Source organism: Capricornis sumatraensis, chromosome 13 (genome assembly GCF_032405125.1).
Source record: "Capricornis sumatraensis isolate serow.1 chromosome 13, serow.2, whole genome shotgun sequence".
In the NCBI taxonomy this organism is placed as follows: Eukaryota; Metazoa; Chordata; class Mammalia; order Artiodactyla; family Bovidae; genus Capricornis; species Capricornis sumatraensis.
In genome coordinates this window covers 88,831,228-88,858,825 of record NC_091081.1, presented here as the reverse complement: position 1 = coordinate 88,858,825, position 27,598 = coordinate 88,831,228, and the positions used below count along the sequence as shown (strand labels likewise).

Here is a 27,598-nt window from a genome sequence, read left to right as displayed (position 1 = left end):
ATAAACTGCTTACATGGAACCAGGGCGGTGACCTCAAATGCATCAGGGGCAATTCCACAAATTGATTTCACAAATCAGAAATCACAAGTACCGCCAGATTTCCATCTTTAAAAGGAGCAAAACTAAGAATGACACACACGAGGATTCTGATATAACCTTAATGGTCTAGCAAACCTCCCAAACGGAAGGAAATGCAAAGCCAAGTCAACCTATCAAGTGTAACTTACAGTGACGGGCTCCAGGCTGCAGATCTTCCGGACCACAGGCCAGCTCCCTGCGGAACCACCCACCACCGCACCCTCTGACTGCAGACGCGCCTCCTGCTGCCGCCACGCCTGAGCCCCGGCGCCAGCTCGCAGGCAGCATGCGGAGCCGTGAACCTACAGCTTTACTGATGCCTTCACGATGCGTTTAGTACTGGCACTGTACTGGCTCCCTCCTTGTGGTGAATTTGAGCCTAATCAACTTTCACAGAGAAACATGTACCTAAGCCAAATTAGGAATATTAAATCTTCCACACATGGGCTCAAATAGGAATTATTTTGTTTAGTATAATGAAAGGTTAATTTTTAAAAATATCTGTAATCTTTTGAAACACAAGGCACCAACAGGGAGCAGACATTCCAGCAAAGAATGATTGTCTGGGGGAAAAAAGGAACTGATCAGAGAGTCCCGTCCTTTGCTGCCCAGCACGCATGCCTCTCGCAGGCCTAGGCGACGTCTTCCAGGTAATCGGCGACATCACTGAGCTGGGACACGGTCAGGTCCTGCGTCAGGTCCCCAAGCTGGTCGTTCAGAAGAAAGAAGAGAATCAGTGTCAGCAAGAAAACAGTTGTAAATGATTCTCAGCACACTGCTGCAACTTAAAATACCGTCTTATACTCTACACACTGACTGACAGTGTAAAGTCCTTGTCCTGGCGCAGAAACACATATGTTACCACACGTGAAATACAGGCCAGTGGGAGTCTGCTTTCATACGTTACCACACGCAAAATACAGGCCAGTGGGAGTCTGCTTTCATACGTTACCACACGCAAAATACAGGCCAGTGGGAGTCTGCTTTGGGGCCAGGGAGCACAGCTCAGGCTCCGTGAGGACCCACAGGGGTGGGAGCGGGTGGGAGGTGGGAGGGAGGTCCCGGATTTACACCTGTGGCTGATTCACACGATGCACAGCAGAAATCAACACTGTAAAGCAATTATCCTCCAAGTATTTATTTTTTTATAAAGTCCTCTTCCTCACTTGCTTCTTCCCATTTTGAAACTGGCGACGATAACAGAAGCTGAGCAGCCAGGTGAACTCGACATTAACAAGAAGACTGACTGCTAAAATCACCCGTTTGTAGTTCTTTTGGTAACTTTAAAGCAGTATTTTCAGGACTAATTAGGATGACTCCAGTGTTCCTGCCTGGAGAATCCCAGGGACGGGGGGAGCCTGGTGGGCTGCCGTCTATGGGGTCGCACAAAGTCGGACACGACTGAAACAACTTGGCAGCAGCAGCCGCAAGGTGAAATGGTAAAGAGAAAACAAATTCTTACAACTTTGTTAGTACACGGTATCAGGAGCCAGAGACACTTCACATACTATCACTTAACCCTCAGAACAACCCTAGAAGGGAGGAATTAACACCCCCATCTCAGGAATAAAGAAACTGAGGATGAAAGGCTAAAGCTTGCGGAAGCAAACCCACATCAAAGACTAAGGATGCGGCCCAGAGTTGGACGCAATGCTGCCTGTGTCAAAGGCCTTTCCCCGTGGTAGTCTGTGACAGGCAGAGTCCCACCTCACTCTGCAAAGCAAGCTTCACCTCCAGGTGGGAGCCAGCCTAACCCAAGAGGCAGCCTCCCTCGGTCTACCGTGAGCACCAACACCCGACCCTGAGGTGCCGCCTGACATCTCACACCTGACGCACACCTGAGCACTCTGCTCTCTGCCGACAGACAGCTCAGGCGTGGATCTCCGAAACCGAGTCCTGACTTTACCCCCGAGTGCCTGTTAGTGCGGTCTCATCCCCCAGCCTGCTCAGGGCTCGCCGACACCCTGCAGCCAGTCTCTGCTTCAGCTCCGGCACCATGGGGCGCCTCTGTGGCCACCTCCTCCCACAGGGATGTCTCTGACGAGGAGCCCTTGCCTACACTGTCTACACTCTGAGGCAGTGCGCTCTGACTGTAGTCCTGACCTGACCCACTGAAACAGACCTACACCCACAGCAATGCAAGCCCCAGTAATAACACGCAGGCGTTTCACAAGCAAAGCGGACCATAGCTGCAAACATTCATAACAGGTACTGTTCTCAGATCTGGAGCAGAAAATCCCACCATAAACCTTTCCTAATTTTCAACTGCTTTTCTCCCAGCTTCTGAAGCTTCCCAGTGACTCAAGGCAACAGGTACAGACGGCACGCCCCGGGGAAGGAACGGCATCGTACTTTATCACTGGTGTTGACGTCGTCCATCTCCACTGAGAGGTCCTCCTCAATCTCTTCCCCAATACTCAGCTCACTCTTCTCTGAGCGATGGCTGGTACTAATTTCAGGGGAAAGAGAAACATCAGAACTCTGATTACAAGCATTTAGAAAGAGTAACTACCATTCTTTCGTGTTTCAGCTATCTTAAGTCTTTAAATAAAATACAATAAAATACTACATGTCATTCATTCCATACATCCCATCTCACTTGATCCTACGCTAACTTAGTAGCGGCAGCAGGAACAGTCCGATCCAATTAACAGATGAGAAAACTAAGGTTCGCAATGGTGACTTGGTCGCAACGGCATGAGAGAAGGCCCAGGTTTTTAACACTTCATTTCTCAAAATACTGTATGTTACAAGTAAACATGAATCTTAAATTGGAAGAAAAACTATCAATTGCATAAAATCCTCACACTGATTTCAATTTAATTTCTAATCATATCTACAACAAAGATTACTGCCCAATTATTAGCCAAGTCATAATTATATTTTCTTTACATTTATAAAAAAGTTCTTTGAAACAAAATATCAAGAAATGTTATCTGGATCAGAAAAACAATCTGAGAGGGCAATTTGTTTACGCCATTGCGGACAATTCCCAGCAGTGAGATCGGAAAGGGGACCAACGCACTGGCAATCGTGACCACATGCTTTTGTGGCCTCTGAGTCACTCCTTCAACGCTGGTTCCTCTTCTGGTTCTCATTAAGCTCCCTGAACATGATGAAGATGTTCTTATTCTAATGTGACATCAAAAACATGCTCCAAAGTCTAGGGACAGTTCTGGATTAACTCTCTTTAACTCACATTCAGTCAACACAAAAAAGAGAAGAAAGACACTAAATAAGCACAAATGTGATTCTGTCATACTGTCCTGTTCGGAAATTGTTGACAATTCATATATTTCTTGTCCAACCATTTTTCTTACCTATTAAAATCATCAACATAGTCATCTTCTTCTCCAGTCCCTGGTAAGTTTAAGAAAACATACATATATATTTATAATAAAGACACCTCATAATATCTACAGTTAGACATACACGTTTCCTTCAAAAACTGCCCCAAGGCAGACAGAGAGAAGAGTGAAATCCCAGCTAACACAGTGGGGACAGCTGGGCTGCACTTGGATTCAGGGAAACTAACCACCCCCTCACTCGCCTCCAGCTTCTGCAGCCGATTCCGGTGCAAAATAGCCACCACGTAACGTGCTGGGGCCGGCCATCAGCTGCTGAACCCCTGGTTCTACGGCAGCTGACCCCCAGGCCAAGTCTGCCTACAGCCTGTTCCGTGCAGCCTGTGAGCTGAGAGTGACTTTTACAGTTTTCAGTGACTGTAAAAACACCACCACTTGACACAGACTACATGTGGCCCAAAGGCCTGAAGCACCCACTCTGTCCCTCTGCAGTTTGCTGACTTGTGCTTTAAACATGCAAAGTGCCCGTCTGTGAGCACGAGCACCTTTGTCTAATATAAGGCGCTCCGGACAGGCTGACTGACCCTTCAGTGCAGATTTTATTCTCAACCAGTCACCTGAAAGGAACCAATACTGAAACTGGAAATTCAGTTACCTAATCCAAGGGATCCAATTCTATCGTTGACCAATTTAAGATCTTTTAGAATTGTGTTTCCCCTTTTACCTGTGAACCGGAAAAAATGTTCACGTTAAATTGTCTGTTAGAATACAACAGTCTCTAAACCATGTCAACTTTTTTTTTCAGGGTCTACTAACACATGATAACTGAACACTAATAAATTACGAATTGTGACTAATTACACTGCATTATCCATTATACAATATGCTTACATTATGTATCACACACCCTTTTTAACTACACACTACTGTAATATACAGACTTTTTGTTGCCATACTATATTCTTTATTGGAACTTGGCAATCGAAACCATTTTTACCCAACCATAAGAAGCCCTACTGGGTATGAATTCACAGTCCACAACTCTTCTCATCAGTTTTATTTTTCTGTTAAACTTCTGCCTTTCGCTTCAATTTAACGGCTATTTCGCTTACTAAGCTCATCTCCTCACCAGTTCCGTTTCTCAGCCCTCGTTCTGAACGTCCTCTCTCAGTCACTACTCCCAAATCAGTGTCAAGAGCGGCACGATCATGGCATTCTGGACTCCTTCCCTGGGGGTGACAGGGCTACAGGAAAGGAGAAAAGGAGGGGAACTGACGTGGCAGTCTGACAGACACGTGGCGAGTTTACTAGATCTGAGAGAAGCCACAGACCGCCTCCTGCGCGTGCCCTGGGGAATCCATCGTGAGACGTGGAGCCACATCTCGCGAAAGCTCAGCAGCTCTACGTGCGTGCTCGGTCGTGTCTGACTCTGTGCGACCCAGTGGACTGTAGCCTGCGAGGCGCCTCAGTCCAGGGGATTCCCCAGGCATGAACGCTGGAGTGGGCTGCCATTTCCTTCTCCAGGGGACCTTCCTGATCCAGGGATGGAACCTGCATCTCTTAGGTCACCTGCACTGGCAGGCACGTTCTTTACCTCTAGCGCCATCTGGGGAGCTTAGTAGCACTACAAGATTATGCAAAATCCCAGAGCAATTTCCTAATAAAGATCTACTCAGAGGCACGTTTATGCTCTAAACACTGGCAGTTAAACCCGGTATCTACTCTGATACAGCACACAAGCCCATCTGTGTGCTTACTGCACGCTTAAGGCTGTGCCTTTAAACCCTGGGCCTCGTCACCATCTGTGTGCAGCAAGGCCTGTCCGTGTCGAGCTAACAGTCCCCATCTTGGCTACATGCAAAAACATACAGCTGATCCAGATCTCCAAAGCCAGAGGAGCATTCTAACATTCTTATAATGATTGCTGTGGTATGTACAGAATCTCTAACGCAAACTTTAAAAAATTAATTGTACTTGAATCCTACGTAAGTGATTTCAAATGTCCAGCAAGAGAGGGCTTAAAATTATGCCTATTTATTATATAAGACAGCTAAAAACTCAATTTTCTAAAAGTATTTTCATGGCATAGAAAAAGCAGAATATAAACCAGTATAGAAGATATGACCAGACTCAAAAGAAATTTTAAAAGTAACAAAATATTAACAGAAAATATCACTGAGTAGCAAAATTATAGGCTATTCTTATGATTTCACATATATTTTCTGAAAAAATAAACGATCATACACAATTAGAGCAAAAGTATCAGCAGCCTTCGAAGTGCACGTCTTCAGCCAGCCAATCTAGAACTTTCAGACACTCACTTTCAGACTCTTGCAATGAAGGGGCTCCAGCAAGGGAGCTGAGTCCACTTTTTAGGGGGGGCGCATCAGAGAGCGATGCATGGCTTCCTGCTTGCTTACTGGGTTCACTTCTCCTGACAGGAAACAAGCACACAGTTAATGGGGCTCTCACACGCTGCCCCTAACACACAAGCAACTTGAATACGTCTCACAGGCCACGTAGGGGCTGGGAACGGAAGAGTATGCATGTCACAGACAGAAGCCAAAACCTGCACCTGCCGGGCAAAGCAGACCACAAATCGCTGCAAAGCCGACCAAGAACTGCTGCAAAGTCGTGCAGGACACTATCACCTCTCTCCAGAATTTTCTCCCCCAAACGAACCTGCCCCTCTCATCAGCTTCACCGTCTGTGCTTTCACTGGGAGCTGCTTCAGGGGCCCAGAGCTGCAGGCAAGGAACAGCCTGGGAGCCGACGAGCACAGCGCGACCCTCCAGACACAGCCCCACCGGCCGGGCCACAGATGACCCCGCCAGCTGACCCCTGACCTCTGCTCAGAGCCAGGACTGCCCGCCTCCCGCAGACGTCTGACAACACGCCTGGCCCGCCTGCTTGCACTCTGACACCACGCCCTCTCACCCCTCCAGCACTCCAGGGGTCCCGTCCCTCTCTGACCTCGTTTCCAATTTCCCTCTTTAAGACTTGGTTCTTTTCAGCAACATACAGGCGTGCTTGCTGTTTCCCACCGGGACGCTTCTCACCCCGTGTCCCCTCCAGCCGCCACCATGCCCTCTGTGACCCCCAGAGTCAACTAAGCAGGAAACCACTCGTCCCCACAGCCCTCCACCCTCGGGCTCTCGAGCCCAGCCTGACCTGCCCTGGCCCGGCCCCCCTCGGGCAGACTGCCTGGGAAGACCCTGGGAGGCCTGCAGGCGCTGAGCACGGTGTGACGCTCAGCCGCCCACCCTGGCCTCGTCTCCCGTCCCCCGGGTTCCCTTCCCGCCACAGTGCCCTTCCTCAGGGGCCCTTCAGCTCCCCTGCCGGGCCTTTAGCTCAAAGGGATAAGTCTTTCCTGTCTCCTCTAGCCCAGACCTCTGCCTTCATACCCACGCTCACACCCGAAAACACACTTCTTCGCATCGGCAACCTTCTTAAATTAGCAGGCGGGAAGTGCGGTCCAGAGGGCCATACGGCCCCCTGTGTAACCAGCCTTGCTCTCTCTACCCTTCACCTCTGTGACAGCAGTGCCAGCCTTCCAGTCCCTCAGCCCAGCAACCCTGGAGGTGGCCTGACACTGCTCTGTGTCCCGCACACTTGCCAGCAAACCCCTCTGGATCCACATTCAGAGAACATCCCTAACCAACTATCCTCAGCACTTCCACCTGGCTCCCCCCACAGCTTCCATCTGCAGACCCAGCAGTCAGATCCCGACACAGCGCAGGTCTGTCCCGATCACCACTGCTCAGAACCCGGGCTTCCAGGACCATCACAGCAGGGCCAGGCCTGGCCGTGTCGCTCCCCAGGCCCAAGACCACCTCCGACAGGCGCCTTGGCCCAGGGCCTCAGGCCCGCCACACCGCGGCCCGCGAAGCCTCCTCTCCGTGCAGCCCCAGGAGCCCGCCCTGGGGCTGAGGGCCTGCTCCAACACCTCGAGACCCAGAGGCCCCCACACTCGCACTCCTGCCCTCACGGCTCAGTTCCCTAACACGGCTGTGCCCCGACACGGCACCTGCCGTCCGAGTGTGAGTTCCCAGAGGCAGAGCCTGGCCTGCCTCATCACTGCTGCGCCTGGCACGTGTCCGGCACACACCACACACCTACCTGCTGAAATCATTAATGGCCAGGTCTTTCAAAACCTGGACTCTTTAAGCCCTAAAAGGCTTTAAGGACACAAAATCAGATTTATGAATTAAGTAATTACAGACCATTGGTAGCTCGTTTTCTTAAACACAGAATAACACATGCAGAAGCCCCATTTCGAAGCCTCGGGTCTGACAGCATGAAAGCACAGGTTACTCACCAACCGTACGCTGCTTCTGGTTTAGGAAGGGGGTCATCGAAGAAAGAGTCCCCTTCCAGGTCATCTTCACCTGGACCGGGGCCCGCTTTGGCGTTGACATCGAGACTGTGGTTGTTTAACAAGGGCCCGATTTTAGTTTCATGGGCCAGTAAGTGAAGACTGCTTCTGCTCTTCGGTTCCGACGATGAGGTACTGGTGTCGCTGTGACCAGCATCACTGCTGGCCTTCTAGAAGACGGGGGAAGAGACGGAAGTTCTTGGTGATGACAGCTGGTTTATGACTACCTTCTGAAGGGGAAGAGTGTCAGGCGTGCTCACGCCATCCCTCTCCCCGCTCCCCCCGTGGAAGCGCCTTTGCCTAGCCCACTCACAGACAGACCCTCCCATTCCCTCCTACCCAGGCACCACTGCGTCGTAGACCACCTTTGAATGGTTCAAATGGCAAATGGAGAGCATAATAAGGAGGCAAGGAGGAGCACCGTCAGCACCGCCATCAGCACGCCACAGAAATGAACCCAGGAGAAAAACAGAGTGCACGTCAGGAAAACCCACAACTTTCTACCCAGTGCCAAATACCAAGGGCATCAAGATCAAAGTTCTGCGAGTGAAGTCACCGCTGTTACTTCAGACGTTCAGTGACTGCCTGACCCACCCCTTCCTTGTACGTTCATGGAAGTGTGTTTCTACGTGAAAGTTAAAGTGCTAGTCGCTCAGCCATGTCCGACTCTGCGACCCCATGGACTGTAGCTCACCAGCTCGTGTGTCGGTGGAATTATCCAGGCAGGAATACTGGAGTGGACAGCTATTCCATTCTCCAGGGGATCCTCCCCACTCAGAGATGCAACTCGAGTCTCTCGCACTGCAGGCAGATTCTTTACCATCGTCACCCACAAAGGAAGTCCCATGTTTCTATACGCCTCAAAGCAACGCACGACTCTGTCAAGCATTCATCCTTACTCTTGTCCTACTGACCTGGTGATGTTAGCACAAAATGTGTTTCTTGTTTTCAGTCAGCCCTATCCTTCACAGCCAAATTTTATTCTATCCTTGGTCAGATTTCTTTTTGCCTTTAGACACGTCTATGTCAACAACAATAAAAATAATAATGAAACCAAAAACCAGGATAGCAATAATAAAAGGAGCTATCATTTATGGAAAGCCTTCCAATGCCTCCTATGGTCGCCTGACCTTAATCCTCAAAGTAACCCTCTGCTACGTGGGCAGCTTCTGTCTCCCTGGCAACAGGGAAAAGCAGATACAGAGGCATCTCGGTCGCGGGCCCCGGCCTCCGGGGGGGCTAAGGGGCCTGCTATCAGAGTCTGATTCCCGAGGCTATGCAAAAGGCCTACACTCTGTTCAGCTGAGTCACAGGAAACTGCAGTTCGTATGGGTCGGATTTAGCCCTCCCACTGCAGAGGGCAGCACTGGGTAAGCTGCCAGGTGTGTGAGCAGAGCGCTCTCCTGAAACGTGGAACACGCAACGCAGCCTGTACTCTGCGTGTGCTCACTCGTGCCGGACTCTTTGCAATCCCACAGATCCCATGTAGCCCGCCAGGCTCCTCTGTCCATGGACTTCTCCAGGCAGGAATCTGGAGTGGGCTGCCATTCCCTTCTCCAGGGGATCTTCCTGACCCACAGATTGAACCCGGGTCTCCTGCATTCCGGACGATTCTTTACCATCTGAGCCACCAGGGAAGGCCTCGTACTCGACTACTATGTAATTTTAAGAAATTTAATGTTCTCAGGCATGAGAACTGAACCAGAGTAGTCTTTTCCAAGTCAAGTTACCACGAGGAGTGAAGAAAAAAGGGATAAGCAGTTGGGGAGAAGCTGCTGAACACTGAAGCAGGGCAGTGACAGACTGTGTTATAACTGGTTCACCAGGATGTTACGAGACCCCAGGATGACTGCACTTTTAACACGGGTGTGGCAGGGGACTGCAGCAGGATGCATGCTGACTTTTCACGCTAGCTAGAAGCCACGATTAGGCTACAGCAGGTAAGACACACGCTATGCATTCCGTATGTTATTAACGTAGAGAAATAAGTGGGTGTAAAAAGAGATGTCTGGAGAGGTAAACATTAAGTTATCTCCCTTTCAGACAACATAGGATATTTTCAAAGAAACACACAATTTTTCAAATTTCCTCACAACCTTCTTGAAGTTTTCCTGTTATTATTAGTTACAGAGACACACCAACCACTTATTTATTTCTTAATAAGATTCATGCCCATTATAATTTCTGATTTACAAATGTTTTAAAAGATTTGTATCTTTTCAAAGGAATACACATTAGGAAATAAATACCCTGAATTATTCTGATATTTAAACACATGTATGACTATAGATACTGAGATAATATCTCCTTCAAAACACCCCTGAGAAAACTCAAAAGGATGCCTGACCTGAAATAGACAAACACAGATGTAAGGCACATTACAAAAAACAATCGTCATTTCAAAGCCTCTCTCCCTGTGAATTCACATCATCAGCCTAACTTAAGTTCATATAATGAATTATCTGAACTGAGTAACTAATATGTCCATGCTTATTTCTGACTAGTTTTAGCGACATTCTTGCTATGAAACGAAAGGCGAGTTGTGGGAAGACAGCCTTCATGGCATAGCACATCATGACGGTCAGCATAAGACGTGCACACTTTCAAAAGTAATACCGAACAAATCATAGCTCTATTTATCTATGGAGTGAAAGTAAAGCTTTACAACACTGAAACTTCAGGAATTGTTCCCAAAATCAATTTCTAAATCACACAGGAATGTGTCATTACTTTATAACTGGCTTTTTTTTTTTTTTTTTAACCAAAAAAGACCATTATCTAACTGGGTTACTAATGAATTCACCAAACTTGATTCCACATATTTTTTACTATTAAACAAAAAAAGAAATCCACTTTACCAGGAGAAACATTAATCAAAACATACTGTAGATTAAAACAAAAGTACTGCAAAAGTATGACCAGAAAAAAATATCCTCTGACAATGGTTTAGAATTCATACCAGGACTACCCTAAAGGCCCTGGAGATTATTATGAGTTAAACTGTGTTCCCACAAAAAGTTCAGTTCAGTTCAATCGCTCAGTCATGTCCGACTCTTTGCGACCCTGTGGACTGTAGCCCGCCAGGCCTCCCTGTCCATCACCAATTCCCGGAGTTCACCGAAACTGATGTCCATTGAGTCGGTGATGCCATCCAACCATCTCATCCTCTGTCGTCCCCTTCTCCTGCTTTCAATCTTTCCCAGCATCAGGGTCTTTTCCAATGAGTCAGCTTTTCGCATCAGGTGGCCAAAGTATTAGAGTTCAGCTTCAGCATCAGCCATTTCAATAAATATTCAGGACTGATTTCCTTTGGGATGGACTGGTTGGATCTCCTTGCAGTCCAAAGGACTCTCAAGAGTCTTCAACACCACAGTTCAAAAGCATCAATTCTTCTGTGCTCAGCTTTTATAGTCCAACTCTCATATCCATACATGACCACTGGAAAAACCATAGCCTTGACTAGATGGATCTTTGTTGGCAAGGTAATGTCTCTGCTTTTGAATATGCTATCTAGGTTGGTCATAACTTTCCTTCCAAGGAGTAAGTGTCTGTTAATTTCACGGCTGCAATCACCATCTACAGTGATTTGGGGGCCCCAAAAAATTAGTCAGGCATTGTTTCCGCTGTTTTCCCATCTATTTGCCATGAAGTGATGGGACCAGATGCCATGATCTTAGTTTTCTGAATGTTGAGCTTTAAGCCAACTTTTTCACTCTCCTCTTTCACTTTCATCAAGAGGCTTTTGAGTTCCTCTTCACTTTCTGCCGTAAGGGTGGTGTCATCTGCATATCTGAAGTTACTGATATTTCTCCCAGCAATCTTGATTTCAGCTTGTGCTTCTTCCGGCCCAGCATTTCTCATGATGTACTCTGTATATAAGTTAAATAAGCAGGGTGACAATATATAGCCTTGACGTACTCCTTTCCCGATTTGTAACCAGTCTGTTGGTCCATGTCCAGTTCTAACTGTTGCTTCCTGACCTGCATACAGATTTCTCAAGAGGCAGTTAAAGTGGTCTGCTATTCCCATCTCTTTCAGAATTTTCCAGTTTATTGTGACCCACACAGTCAAAGGCTTTGGCATAGTCAATAAAGCAGAAATAGATGTTTTTCTGGAACTCTCTTATTTTTTTTGACGATCCAGTGGATGTTGGCAATTTGATCTCTGGTTCCTCTGCCTTTTTGAAAACCAGCTTGAACATGTGGAAGTTCACAGTTCACGTATTGCTGAAGCCTGGCTTGGAGAATTTTGAGCATTACTTTACTAGCGTGAGATGAGTGCAATTGTGTGGTAGTTTTGAGCATTCTTTGGCATTGTCTTTCTTTGGGATTGGAATGAAAACTGACCTTTTCCAGTCCTGTGGCCACTGCTGAGTTTTCCAAATTTGCTGGCATATTGAGTGCAGCACTTTCACAGCATCATCTTTTAGGATTTGAAATAGCTCAACTGGAATTCCCCAGGGACAGGGGAGCCTGGGGGGCTGCCGTCTACGGGGTCGCACAGAGTCAGACGTGACTGAAGTGACTTAATAGCAGCAGCAGCAGCAGCAACTGGAATTCCATCACCTCCAATAGCTTTGTTCGTAGTGATGCTTCCTAAGGCCCACCTGACTTCACATTCCAGGATGTCTGGCTCTAGGTGAGTGATCACACCATCGTGATTATCTGGATCTTGAAGATCTTTTTTGTACAGTTCTTCTGTGTATTCTTGCCACCTCTTTTTCATATCTTCTGCTTCTGTTATGTCCATACCATTTCTGTCCAAGAGTGAGCCCATCTTTGCATGAAATGTCCCTTGCTATCTCTAATTTTGTTGAAGAGATCTCTAGTCTTTCCCATTCTATTGTTTTCCTCTATTTCTCTACACTGATAGCTGAGGAAAGCTTTCTTATCTCTCCTTGCTATTCTTTGGATTCAAATGGGTATATCTTTCCTTTTCTCCTTTGCTTTTCGCTTCTCTTCTTTTCACAGCTATTTGTAACGCCTTCTCAGACAGCCATTTTGCTTTTTTGCATTTCTTTTTCTGGGGAATGGTCTTGATCCCTGTCTCCTGTACAATGTCACGAACCTCTGTCCATAGTTCATCAGGCACTCTATCAGATCTAGTCCCTTAAATCTATTTCTCACTTTCACTGTATAATCATAAGGGATTTGATTTAGGTCATACCTGAATGGTCTAGTGGTTTTCCCTATATCTTCAATTTAAGTCTGAAATGGCAATAAGGATCTGAGCCACAGTCAGCTCCCGGTCTTGATTTTGCTGACTGTATAAGAGCTTCTCCATCTCTGGCTGCAAAGAATATAATCAATCTGATTTTGGTGTTGGCCATCTGGTGACGTTCATGTGTAGTCTTCTCCTGTGTTGTTGGAAGAGGGTGTTTGCTATGACCAGTGCATTCTCTTGGCAAAACTCTATTAGTCTTTGCCCTGCTTCATTCTGTACTCCAAGGCCAAATTTGCCTGTTACTCCAGGTGTTTCTTGACTTCCTACTTTTGAATTTAGTCCCCTATAGTGAAAAGGACATCTTTTTTGGGTGTTAGTTGTAAAAGGTCTTGTAGGTCTTCATAGAACTGTTCAACTTCAGCTTCTTCAGCGTTACTGGTCAGGGCATAGACTTGGATTACCATGATATTGAATGGTTTGCATTGGAAATGAACAGAGATCATTCTGTCGCTTTTGAGACCGTGTCCGAGTACTGCATCTCGGACTCTTTTGTTGACTACAATGGTTACTACACTTCTTCTGAGGGATTCCTGCCCGCAGTAGTAGATATAACGGTCATCTGAGTTAATTCACCCATTCAGTTCGCTGATTCCTAGAATGTCGACGTTCACTCTCGCCATCTCCTGTTTGACCACTTCCAATTTGCCTTGATTCATGGACCTGACATTCCAGGTTTCTATGCAATATTGCTCTTTACAGCATTGGACCTTGCGTCCATCACCAGTCACATCTACAACTGGGTGTTGTTTTTGCTTTGGCTCTATCCTTTCATTCCTTCTGGAGTTATTTTTCCACTGATTCTCCACTGTCCCCCCAAAAAGGGACATTGTAAGCCTAATGCATAGGACTCGAGAATGTGCCCTCCTTTACAAACAGGGTCACTACAGATGTAACCAGCTATGAGGAGGTCATGGAGGAGGAGGACAGGCCTCTAACACAATACCCCTGGTGTCCTGATGAGAGAGGACAGATGAACTCAGGGAGACGGCCCCATGAACGTGACAGCAGAGACGTGGGTGACGTATCTGCACGCCAAAGAGCATGCAGGAGGGCCAGGAGCCATGAGAAGCTGTGGAGAGGCAGCAAAGGCCTCTCCTTCCCACCTTAGGAGGAGGCAATCCTGAGACACCCTGATCTCAGACTCCAGCCTCCAGAGCCGGGAACAATCCACGTCCACTGTTCTGAGCTACCATGTTTGGGGGATTTTGTTACAGCAGCCCTGGGAACTAAGAGGTATTTACAATAAACATCTGAAACATAACGGAGTTGTGTCTTTTCTTAACAGAGAGAGGCCGACTGCCCAGCACCGTGGCCGTCACTTGGGTGAACGTCAGGACTAATACACTTTAAGGTAAACTACAGCAAAACTGTAAGAAAACTTTAGTGGACGATTCATTTTCTCCAGAACACTTACACAGTCAAGACTTTAATCATTTCTACACTAACAGAAAATTAGCATCATAGAGAAGTTTCACAGAGAAATTACTGTTTTCCCAGTTGCTGAAAACTCGATTATTAGACTGTCTTAAAAACCTGGAAGAAAACAAACTTGCTTTTCTACACTAAAGGCTTAATCTGCACTGTTCCTACGAGAGAAACATAAAAGCCAAAGGAATATCCCACTCTGCAGAAGCACTTCAAAGCATCTGTCTGGTTTTAATTCCCTCTGTGCCAGGCCTCGGCTCCCCTCCCCTCCTCCCGTGTCTCCTCCCGCTCCTGCGCCGGCAGGCGGACTCTTCACCACTGAGCCGCCTGGGAAGGCACATCAACAGAAGGCTGGGCTTATCCCAGAATTCCGAAAATAAGGAGCAAATTAAGAAATGTCATTTATTAAGAACTCGAGGCCAAAAAACTCAACAAAAATTAGTTTTAAAACACCTGAAAACAATTATGAACAGAAAGGATAACCTTTGATGATCCATTTAATGTGATGATTGAAACTGCTTAATGCTGAAAACAAACCATCTAACATCTTATTTAGTTTCTTCATCTGAATGGTAAAAACCTTTGTGGAGCCTACCAAGTCTATTGGGATTTTTGATATTTTTTCCAGACAACTAGCACCGTGCTTGGTACAGCTAAACAGCTTACAATTAAACAGATTATTACAGCTACGTTGCAGATGCTAATACACGTTGAAAATGTCCGAGTAGAGAAACAGCTTCCCATCCAGTATCTTTGCACCTTGTATTCCTCCACTATCCATCCTTCACTGTCTTACAACAATGACAAAACCAGGAACCTAACTTTTATTTCTACTAAATTAGTCCAAAACCTTAGATTTTGCTATGTGTATTAACAGGTTTACAACAGTAGTAAGTACAAACTAGTTATCCATATAACTGATTTTTTTAAGTTTGTTTCTGATATGAATATAGCTTCTCTGAAAATAGCCAAGTTTCTGAATGAGCACTTAACACTTTGCCTTACTGCAGGCAAAGCAAACAGTTAGGCAGGGCAGCTCTCCCCGCTGGGCACCCGGGGTTTGGGCTCTTCACGGCCGGGGTGGCACTCCCAGATGAAGGTTCCACCGCCTACGGTGGTGAAGGGCTCCCCCTGGAGCCCAGCCGTGGGCCACCCCAGACCAGAGGCAGCTCGCTATCTGGGTTGTTAGGATGTGGAGAGTGTCGGGCTACTTCAGGGTACTGGGCACCTGCTGCGTGCACAGAGCGGAGCAGAAAGGCGGGGGCGGGAGAGGAACAGGCTCGTCTCTCAGGCTGGAACCAGACAACACGGGGACAGCACAGGCTCCTCGTAAAAGCGACTCAGAGACGCGAGCAGGTGGGAGAGGGGAAAGCCGTTTCCAAGTGACTGAGCAAGTACTCTGGGCTCAGGAGTATAATCACGAAACAAGAGGGGTGAACCTGCAGCCTGCAACTCCAGCATCCGGGCGGACAGACTCTCCAGTCACCCCTCAGAGCACGCGAGGCCCTGCTCGGAGCAGAGCAAACGGGACGTCTGGGCCCCGAGGCTGCGACCAGCACACAAAGTGAAGTGTTGCTCCAGGGGCTCTGGTTCTACACAGCAGCCTCTTTCAAATGTTCTAGCTTCTTTAAAACTCATGACACCAACAAGAGTTTAAAATGCAATACTACAAAATATACTTTTTAAAAAGGGCAAGAAGTTGATTTAAGACATCTATAAAAAAATTCCAATTTATACTTTCAATTATTTTTCTGGTCTGTCTCACCTCTGCCATTTGACCCTAAGCTGCTTCAGGGAGGATCTGTGTTAAATTTGTCTTGCTCTCAGCACTTAACACTGAAGACTTTCACTATGTAAATATTCAAACATAGTCCAGTACATTTTAAAACACCTCCTCGTGTAGTAGTGCATGAAGAACAGTGTGAACAAACGTAACAGGAACTTACCATGGAAACCACTAGAACTAAAGCCAGCTAACACAGCAAGCACATTTTTCAAAACGCTTAAATTTTGGAAGTCTTGAACTTAGTGAAAAAAATCTGCACATAAACTGAGACTCAATAAGGATTAGAGACTCTCACCGAACTAAACATTAAATAACTTGATTCTATTCTAAGTAAGTGTAAGAACTACATTGGCAATTGATAATTACTCCTGAGAATTCTAATATTTAAATATTTAAGCAGCACATTACCAACTTATTAAAAGTCTGAGACCTTCTGGGGAGGAAAAAAAGCAGCCAAGGCAGGGACTCAGCAGGTCCCCGAGTCCACTGTGGGCTGGCGCTTGGAGAGCCAGGGCTCGGAAAAAGGCTAACGGACATGCAGGCCTGACAGCTGAGTGTCCTGAAGGACACCAGGGCTGGCCTTTCGGTAACCAACTAGAGCTTATCCAAAAAGTAGGCTGATGCTCTAATTACCTCAGATAAAAATCAGAAGGTTACGAATACACAGGTGACCATCCACTTAAGAAAAGTAAATTAAGAGGAAGGTATTTCCAACGTTTTCTGTTGCCAACACATCAAGGCATTTTCAAGGGCAAACTGAGAGCAGAGTTTTAAAAAACAGCAATATGATTTTCACTGGGTGAAAACCGGAACTCAAACTACTTTTTCTTTTACGTCACCATGACGTTGGCATATTCTGGTCATAGATAAAGAAAGCAGTATTTCCAAAGGAAATGTAGCCTTAGGCCAAGGGGAACTGGGCACCCGGGGAGGCCCACAGGGGGCTGGCGGCATGCCCGCCCAGCTGCTCTCCTCCTCGCCCTCCCGCGTGTTACCTTGGCACCAGACTGCTGCCCGCTTGTCTTCTTCTTACCTGGTCCTTTATACCTTGGTATCTGAGCATGAGAATAAAATGACATTTTACCACAAAATAAAAATCTTTAAAAGTAAACTAATTCATACCAAACTAAAAAAGATTCCTATGAGAAAATGTCTTCAAAATGGAAAATCTAATTAATATGTTCTTTGAAACACTTTTTTAGCCTTTTCTTGACACTCTTCCTAAACTCACGCTACAGTTCATGTCCAGCAGTCACGGGGTCACACATGGGGTCCACAACCTCACCCCACCTGGCTCCCCACGTGAGACTCACTCCTTCCCACTCTGGCGAAAGGCACCCCAAGAAAGCCAGCCTTCCATCCTTGCAGCTTCCTTTAGGAACCGCCTTTCTCGGGGTGAAGCAGAGAGAGCTCGTCCGGGCTGGGCTGGCCCTGGACCTGGCCACAGCTTCCCGGGATTCCTAGAGCTCTCCAGGCTGATGAGATGCCCTTCTTAGAGCCCCAGACACTCAGAGACCTCAGAGAGAGAAGGAAGCTGGCCAGAAAAGGGTGGGCAAAGTACTGGGATCCTGAATCAAGATCCTGTAGGACTAGAGAGGAACTGCATTTTAACTGCCAGCAGAATGCCTTGTCTCCAAACAGCCCCAAGCAGCCCCACTAGAGATGAGCTACGGTGTCCGAAGCACCCACTGCCCCCACAGGCCTAGGTGCTGACGGAGAGCCCAGGCAAAGCTGAAGACCGTCAGAGGGTGGATGGGGACCACCTGGAAACAATCAAGTGTCTCCAGGTTCATCTTAAAAACTACCATCACTTCTGTACTTACAGCAACATTTCCTGACTTAAAAGCTAAGAGTCTCATAATCGAGCTGAAAACATTTTTATGTAGAGAGAATAGAAATATATAACAGACATTAATATTTCATCCTGAAGACATACAATATGTGGAAAGTCCGTATTGCTAACATGCTTTAAGAAAAAATATCTAAGAAGAGAACTTCCAAATAACTCAGTGCTACAGGTACTACTAAGTATTTAGGAATATGGATTAACTTAAATACCACTAAAGGCAGATATTCTCACAGAAAGCAAAGCGTTCTTCTCCTGTGGCTCTGTGTGGCACTTCATCTGAAGAGAGCATCAGACTGACTCACAACCTCACGCTCCCTGCACAGAAGTTCCAGCCTGATGAGCATTGTGGGAGAATCCTTCCTAGACCAACACCTGCCCCAGCCCCCAACCAGGAAAGGCTAACTGGACCTCAGGAAGCAGGACAGCTACCAACAGCATGATGGCCTCATTCCTGGTTAGGAATAATGCACAATATTCCTCTGACTCCCAAATTTAAAAAATAAAAAGGAGCCACAAAATCAAAGAACCAGCAATAAACAACTGGAACCGTTCACTGGTGTCCACTCCCAGGCATCTGGAAAAGAAAGGAGCCTAGCAGTGTAACCGCTGCTCTCTAGACTTCACCTGATTCAGAAAGACACAGGTGGCACCACGAACAACACAGCACCGGAGCCGTCGGGGAGGGGGGGGGGGGGGCGCGCTCCACCAGAGGCGCTCACACGACACCAGCAGACCCACGCCCCGTGGGCGGCACCCATGGGCTCGCCCACCACGTGGAGCGCCACCTGGCGCAGGGGAGGACGCCCTTCCCGACCATCACCCTTCCATCCTCCCCTCTAGGACAGGCAGCCCTGATTCTAAACTCCAGCAGAGGTCCCACTCCGTTTCTTCTCCGTGATCCGAATCCCTGAAGTCAGAAGGCCTTAACTTGAACTCACACACACACACACACACCTCATAGACACGTGCACGCACAGACACACACAACTCACACACAACTCATAGACACGTGCACACACACACACCTCCTAGACACGTGCACGCACACACACACACACACCACTCAGACACGTGCACGCAGACACACACAACTCACACGCATGCACACAGACACATACACCCCTCATGTGCATGCACACACACACTTCATACACATGCACGCACGCAGACACACAACTCATACACACGTGTGCAGACACACGCAGACATGCACACACATGACACACATGCACGTGTAGACAACACACAACTCACACACACACAGACACACCCCTCATACATACACATGCAGAGACACACACACACGTGCAGAGACACACACAACTCATACACATACCATACACACCCACACAAAGATAACCAGAGTACATCAACGTTCTTGTAAATTCTCAAAAGAGCTCATCAATATAAAAAACCATCACTAACGTACAATTCCAGATCTGAGCACCTGTCTACAGTATTTAGCACAACAATTTTATATTCTGGAATTTAATATTCTGAAATTATAGGAATTTAAAAGCAAAAAAGAAGTAAACTTCTTTTGTCAATTGGACAAAATGTTCAAAGTATGAAATGAACCCAAATATCCTACAATTCTGTTATTAATAGCACATTTCTTTCTATGATACAATATTCAAAACACTATCAACAAAGCAAAAGAATTAATTTAAAAAAATTTTTGATTAGAAAAAGTTAATTTAATATTTTAAAAATGCATAGTACTAAGATATGAATCTCATGTGGCTCAGCATATAAATCACTGATGAAACAATTTAAGAACATATTTACATGGCGTTTTAAAAAACTTACTGACTTGTATAATGGTCCCAAAGGAGCTTATTAAAATTTCAGAAGATTCTCATAAATAAAGACTTCAACAAAAGATAAAAAGCACTTTCAACAACAATGACCCTTGTACCAAGACTAGAGACAGGAGCCTTGGCCCGCTCACCTTACTGGGGGGAGTATGTGCGCCTGTTTTTCCTTCTGGTGACTTTGGTGGAGAATGTACATCAGACAGGTCCAGAGCACCCTGAAATGTTACATGGTTGAAAATTAAGACACGCTTAAAAACAAAGCACAAAATACTAGTTATACCTCAACAGAATTTAAACATTTAAAACCACCACACAATGTTGCCATTTTTATTTCTTCCTATTAATATAAATATCCTTAGATTTTCTCCAAATTTTACCACAACCACAAACAGACTCAGGATTCTAATTACCTGCTGAGTATTTCCCTCAAGCACCTGGAACAGGCTCCTCAGGCCACACGTATTAATAAACACGCCCCTAGCGTTCTTGCCAAGTGAACCTTCTCACTTCACCTTCCCTGCTCTCCACAAAATCACTGTCCTCTGATTCTCAAAGATGATCTCTTTCTTTCTTCCCTCCCTGGACTTCTTTACTTCATTTGGTCTCAAAAAAAAAAAAAAAAACCTCATAAAAACAAGTAACTATTTCAAAAATGCAGGATGAGGCACTAAATTGCAGGGGCTGCCAGGAGTGAAAGGGGAAGGAGAGAGACAAGGTGGACGGCAACACTGCAGAGCTGGGTGGGGAGAGGATCACCACCTCAGGTGGAAAAGGGAAGAGAAAAAGGGCAAGGCAAGGAAGCAACGGCCACTCTGGGGTGCGCTCGGTCTCGGTCTGAAGCTTCCAGATTCAAAACCAGGCATGGGGCTAGAAAGCCACGGGGACCCCATCATGCAAGAGCTTATAGCTGAGGAAGTGAGAGCTGCTCAGGCATGTCTGACTCTTTGAGACCCCATGGACTGCAGCCCGCCAGGCTCCTCTGTCCAAGGAAGTCTCCAGGCCAGAACACTGGAGTGGGTAGCCTTCTCCAGGGCATCGTCCCAACCCAGGGATCAAACCCAGGTCTCCCGCATTGCAGGCAGATTCTTTACCAGCTGAGCCACCAGGGAAGCCCACAGCTGAGGAACCTGGAGATTATTCAGTGTCATTCCATACTCACTGCAACGTTTGAAGAGGGAAAAAATGGACAAAGGGCTGAATTTTAGGATTAATTCGGCAATCGTGAACAGAAAAGACTGAAAAGGTGTGGACCCAGCAACCTGGTTTTAAGGAAGGTTTAAAACGCACATTTTGAGGCTTCCCAGGTGGTGCTAGTGGTAAAGAACCTGCCTGCGTTTCAGGAGGGATGAGAGGCGTAGGTTCCGTCCCTGGGCTGGGCAGATCCCCTGGAGGAGGGCAGGGCAGCCCCCTCCAGTCCTCTTGCTGGAGAGCCCCACGGACAGAGGACCCAGCAGTCTATGGTCCACAGGGTCGCAAAGGCAACTGAAGCAACTTCACATGCGCACACACACACACACACACAGAATCACGTTTGCTGAAAGCGTCTCTGAGTTCAGTGGGCTAATCCACAGCTAGTTTTCTTCTCCAGCATCAAAAGTCAAAATGAGGTCAATTAAATCTACAATTTTTTATTTCATTATAAAAATCACAGAATGTTTCCCCTCTAAGTGGTAAGGACTAGTAAATGACAAAAGGGCCCAAGCAGACACCTGTGAGCCCCCTACTCTAAGCATCAATCCAGCGTGCGTGTGCGTGCATGTACTCAATGAACTACTAAGATAAGACGCCGGGCATGAAGGCTGGAGAACCAGCAGAAAGCAGGGATGACATGTCCAGCCTAACGGTTCTGCTTCCTGAGAGAGGAAACGATCGCCTTCTGGAGCTGCAGAGACCCCAGGCTGGGTCCACATGACAGACCTCACCTACGAACCAGGCAAACTGAGTGGGAAGCTTTGGACCCATCTGTGAAGAGTTACAGACTGAAAACGCATTTACTGAGTCTCGATTCTCAATCAAAGCAACCGGACAGGAAAGCTCCCACTGAGTCTGTGTTTGAGGCAGACAGCCTGCCAAGGAGGGCACAGGGAGCTCGCAGGAACCAGCCTTTCCTTCAGGAGCCGCTGCCCAACCCACAGTGCCCAGGAGGGACAGCGACAATGCTTTCTGACAAACGGGGCCGGGGCGAGCCAAGTCACAGGGCAGATCCCACACACACTGAGACAGGGTGTGCAGAAGGGGCCGGGCGGGCTGGGGGTGGGGACCACCGCTGGCCTGGTGCAGCTTTCGCTCCGTGAGAAGTCAAGACAGCGAAGTCAGTTTTCTTTCACAAAGATTCAAACGTGCCAGCGAGTTACCCAGGTGAAAGGCTGGAAATTCTGGTCTCAAGCCTGTGAAAACGATCGGGCTGGGCTTGGGACTCCTGTGTTCAGTCCTAACAGCAAAGGAAGGAACAGGAACAGTGGTCATGGCCCGCCCAGCGTGGGTCCCAGAGCTCCAGGATGCGGCAGCCTCCAGTCCTCGATGCGACCACAAACACACCCGACTCTCTCCATCTCACAGGTGCAGGACCTGAGGCAGGTGGAGGTTAAGTGGCCAAAGAGGGTCACACACAGGGTGGAGCAGAGCTGGGGTGTCACCCACGCAGTCTGGCCCCAGAGTCCAGGTTACTGCTGGGATGCTAAGGCAGGGAGAGCAAACCAGACAGACAGAGGGCAGCCACCCCTGCACGAGGGCAATCAAAGAGCAGAGAGAGACAAGACAAAAGGGGCAAGTGGAGAGACACAGCAGCCAGGGCCACCTCCACCCACAGATGGAGGCCCAGCAGACGGCAGGGGCCAAGGCCACCTTTCAGTTCACCAGAGGCCAGCACGACGGCCTCAGGGAGTGAGTTCACACCAAAAACTGATCGACTATTACAGAAGACTGGGCCCCAGTGCACACGCTGAGGTCGGAGCTCACCGCCTTCTCCAGCACCCTCCCACACAATCCCCCGCCTCACACTGCGACGGAGCGCAGCAAAATTCCAACCTGAAACAGCTGCTGCCCTCTGCTAACTAAAACTGCTACCCCTAAATGTGCAGAGCTACTCACGGGCTACAGTGTCTGTCCTCTACCATGGCTGTGTGTGTGCTCGGCTGCTCAGCAATGTCTGACTCTTTGCGACCCCATGAGCCGTAGCCTGCCAGGCTCCTCTGTCCATGAGATTCTCTAGGCAAGAACAATGGACTGGGCTGCCACTGCCTTCTCTGGGGGCTCTTCCCAAGCCAGGACTGGAACCCACGTCTCTTCCACCTCCTGCATTGCAGGTGGATTCTTTACCAGCTGAGCCACCACGGAAGCCTTAAATGTCCGTTTCCTTACGTGAGCGCACCCTGACTAGCTCCCAACCCTCCCAACAGATGACTTGGCTTATATTTTACATTTTAAATAAACAATCTATTTAGCATGCCTTTGATGCTGTAGGTACTCAAGCTTTAATGATTTTCGAAGATTCTAATGGGAAACACACTCTGAGACTCTCCAGATGGAGCGACGGCAGCCCGTAGCCTCCCAGGCTCCTGCCTGCCCACCTCTACTCGACTAGGTGTCTGAGACAGTCACAGTGCTGTGTCTGTGAAACAGCACCTTGATGGGAAATGACTGTTTGTAAAGGAAACCAGACCATTAATCTCATTAGCATGATTTCTAAAAAGAAAGGCTAAAAATCAGAAATACAATGGCTAATTTAAAAATTATGAAAATGTTTGGAAACTGCAAAATCAACAGTTCAAAGTTTTAAGCCTAGTTTTAAAAAGACTTTACGTACAAAAAATTGTTAACAAGCCTACAATTCAGCCCGTCTGTGTTTAGAAGCAATAATAAAAATAATGACCAACAATATGTTGGGTTGTCCTCAGTATCTCACATGCACTAACTCGTGCACGTGAGCCTCCCCAGCCCGAGTGGAAGTCCACCATCCCCGTCCACAGAGGAGGAGCCGGGCGGGGAGTCGCATGACCAAGGCCGAACTCAGTTACTGGGGGAGCCGGCAGGGACTCCACACACCCGGCCCAAACCCCGCGCTCTGAGCGTCCCTCCCCAGAAAAGGCACAGCAGCAGCTTCAGAGCTTCTGTGTCTACAGTTTTCATCAAATTGTGCATTTATACAAACTCTGAGTATGTCTGGTTTGATTTGAAGGAATGGCCTTTTTATTCAACCTGACTCAACACCTGTCAACTAATCCGCACGGCTGCCCTAGATATGCAGTGATGGGAAAACAGAAACAGATAACAAAGGATAGGACTGTACTCACTTCCCCACTGGTCAGCCCTTTTTCTTTTTGTTGACAGCGTCTGATCACTTCTAATAATAAGGGTCCACCCACAGTACCTTCGGCTTCAATAATTCCTAAATCTCGGGCTAAATTCTCTCGACCTTCAAGACCTTGAAACTGGGAAAGAAATAAGATGTAAGAAAGTAAAACAGAAATGCACAAAAATGTAGCAAACTATTTTCAGAGGCGAAAGAAAAGCATCTTCAACCTTAAAGGCATCTCTAAACTCAAAGACACCATTTTTCTAATGAATGAAATCTCCATTTTTAAGATCACACATCTCCACATTTAAAGTCCCCACTAGCAGGCGCAGGCTAGCACCGGAACAAACTAACTCTGCAAGGACAATTCTGTCAAGTTCTGTGAAGCAGGGACACTGGTGCCAGCTGTCTAACAGCTCAGATGGCTTTTAAGAAACTAAGACATAGTCAATTATAAAAAACAATCTTTATGCAAGACACTCTACACGGTCGAATTTTGTTACTTTTCAGCTTGTGGTGAGCCCGTCTGTGTCAACGGCAGCTTCAAGGACAGACATCAAGAAGCTTCGCTCTTACTGTGCTAGTTTCGGGCTGGAACACCGCCAAGGTAAAGTCAAGGTTGAAAAACTGAAGAAACTCGGCAACGAGACTGGCCACCAGCCGGCCTGCAAAGAGCGAAAGAGAAAGTGGGAAAGGATCTTTAGGAACCCAAAGCCTCATCACCGACACTGTAAGTAAGATGGCTAAAGGGAATAAAGTTTCTCAAGGTTTAAATTACAATCTCTTCTCTCTGAATAATACAATTAAGGGATAAATGTCTCAGTCTCCCTCATTCGGACTGTCAGTCTGAAACAATAAGTAAGACAATATGACGTTGCATAAATGGATTATTTTGCTTATAACTTTTTACAGTAACTCAGCTTTCTGTGATAAAACTGTCTTTAATGAATAATGTTCCATAGCCAAGGATTTTCAATAGCAAATCAATAGTTGTCCAATCATATTCAATTTAAAATGAGAACTTCCAATGATTGAAATTTCAAAAAATAATCTGAAATTCCTGACTTCTATCAAATAGAGTCAAGATTTCAAAATTCAGAGACAGACAAAATAAATAGCAAACACCTTACCATCTTTCGTATTTAAAAACTTTTTCAGGCTCTCATTGACTAAAGGAGTTTTGTTCTGTTAAAAAAATGAAATATCATTAAGCGTTACATGTTCGTCCCCAAAACCACTACAAAATGTACACCAAAGTTTAATTTTTTGGCAAGATATTAAGTAAAATACTATCACACAAAAAATCTTGGTTAAACCCATTCTGTAACTACTGATTATTACAGGAACTGTTGTTTTTTTTTTTGGTTAAGGTAAGGACTGAGATACTCAATTAGGAGATTGTTCCTGACAGCAGCAAAAGAAATTTTTAGGTGTAACAGTAATGATTTTAAATGTTAATGAATGAGAGGTCCCTGGAGCATACAGGACTACGAACCCATTTCTTCAAGTGTTTCCAATTTCCCCTAAGGGAAGGGATCTATGAGATTTAGTACTGACTTCAGAGTTCCTGTGATAACTTTCTTTAGGTTACTCCAAAACTCTAAAGTATACATGAAAAGAGAATAACCTTGACCCTCCCCTAACAGTAAAGAAGCATAATCTTTAGTTCAAAATTATCCCTGACTATACACTACTATAAACAGCATTCGAGAATGGTTTTTAAGTAATTAGAACTTAAACATAAATGAATACAGTCATTAAAGTTTGTAGATTTCATACCTCTACTTTCTCTTGCTCCTCTAGTGCTAAAAACACAGCTGCTCGGAGTTCAGCCTTTAAAAAGCGGGGTGGGGAGGAGGAAAGGAACAAAAATTATCTCCAGACAATTTTCATGGTAAGAAGCACAAACACCGAAATTTCCAAAGTCAAAACGAAAACCAGCAAGATTATAACGCTTAGGAGGCAGGTGCAGAGAGAGGTCAGAGGGCATCCTGACACTGAAGAAATCGACACAAGCTCTCAAGGCTATTGTTCGGGCGGCACTCTCTCTCTCAGCACCCATCTCTCTGGTTTAAGCTGTGATCTCCAGTCCTTATTAATGCCCACCAGTAATGTGAATGAATGAGAAATACACCCCAAGAAACAAGCTGTTGGACATCCGCAACCCGCCTGTTACAGAAAGCTGGAGAGCCTGGCCGACCGGCAGCTCAGGCCAGAGGCGGGGGAGAGCGAAGGAGCCGGGGGCAACTCGACCACCGGACCGTGGGCGACTGGACGATCGAGGGCGGGGCGGGGACCAGCAGGGAGCAGCGCACAAAGGAGCCCCAAACGTGCAGTGGGGACCAGGCGGGGCTGCGGGAGACTGGACCCCAAACGTGCAGTGGGGACCAGGCGGGGCCGCGGGAGACTGGACCCCAAACGTGCAGTGGGGACCAGGCGGGGCTGCGGGAGACTGGACCCCGGACGCCGGGGTCGGCCTCCTCCGACTAAAGCCGGCTGGGCCCCTTGGTCCGCTCACAGCCGCACCGCCTGGGGCTCCCCGTGACTGACCCTCGACCCCCCGAGGTGGCCGGCGGCTCGGACCCCAGCCCGGGCGGCCCGTCCGTCGCGCCCCGCGCCCCTTTGTGACGCCGGCGTCCACACGGGCCCTGCGGCGCGCGAGCGCGGCCCGCCGCCCGCCCGCCAGCTCCCAGGCCCCCGCCTCACCTTGATGCGGTTCAGGACCCCGCTGTTCTCCAGCGTCTGCACCAGCAGGTCCCGCAGCTCCGTGTCCTCCTCCGCGACCACCGCGGCCGCCGTCGCCGCCATCTTGCTTCTCCAAGACAACCGCCCAAGCCGCGCCAACGGCCGCCGGGCGCCTCAGCCCGCAAGGAGCGCGGCCGAGACCACGCCCCCGGCGCCGCCGCGCAGCCCGCCGTCACGTCGGGGCGGGGCCTCGGGCGGCGGGGTGGGCGGGGCCTCAGGGCGGCGGGGTGGGCGGGGCCTCGGGGCGGGCGGGCGGGGCCTCGGGGCGGGTGGGCGGGGCCTCGGGCGGCGCGGGGTGGGCGGGGCCTCGCGGTCCCCAGAGGCCAGAGGCTTGGGGGGTGGGCCCGGATGTAAAGTGGGGTTCGGCCGGGAGGCAGGGGGAAATAGTGGCCTTTGGATGGTGTCAGGTGCACGCCCGCGGGTCGCTGCTGTGGAAGACGGGCTGAAGTCCTGGGTCCCCCACTGGCTTCCCAAGGTGCGGCCGAAGTGTGCGTGCAGGGTAGGTGTGTGTGCACGCTCGTCGGGAGCGCACACCTCCCCGCGCCGTGCACTGGAGGGTGTGTGGACGTGCAAACGCTGCGTTGCTGTGCTTTCCACCCTGCGTGTTCTCACAGCTGCTCTGTCACGTGTGGAGGAAGGTGATCCCAAACCACTAGCACTTCAAGGGGAAAGCTGTAGATTCTAGAATCCCCCGACGCCCG

At 47.9% G+C, this 27,598-nt stretch overlaps 1 protein-coding gene across 2 annotated transcripts; it reads right to left on the bottom strand.

Annotated features, from left to right (window-relative positions):
- On the bottom strand, window positions 1-26,991 carry CEP43 (centrosomal protein 43). 2 transcript variants are annotated; one of them, XM_068985287.1, is made up of 13 exons: window positions 26,859-26,991; window positions 25,932-25,985; window positions 25,283-25,337; window positions 24,729-24,817; window positions 24,151-24,288; window positions 19,993-20,073; window positions 17,188-17,247; window positions 7,702-7,928; window positions 5,705-5,817; window positions 4,039-4,107; window positions 3,399-3,438; window positions 2,431-2,527; window positions 1-785 (listed from the first exon to the last, which is right to left on the bottom strand). In XM_068985287.1, the coding sequence occupies exons 1-13, from the start codon at window positions 26,958-26,960 to the stop codon at window positions 711-713; spliced, it is 1,200 nt and encodes a 399-aa protein (XP_068841388.1). In that variant the 5' UTR covers window positions 26,961-26,991; the 3' UTR covers window positions 1-710. The 2 variants fall into 2 exon arrangements, with proteins under 2 accessions (XP_068841388.1, XP_068841389.1); XM_068985288.1 differs by lacking the exon at window positions 17,188-17,247.
- Window positions 26,992-27,598: the final 607 nt, after the last annotated feature.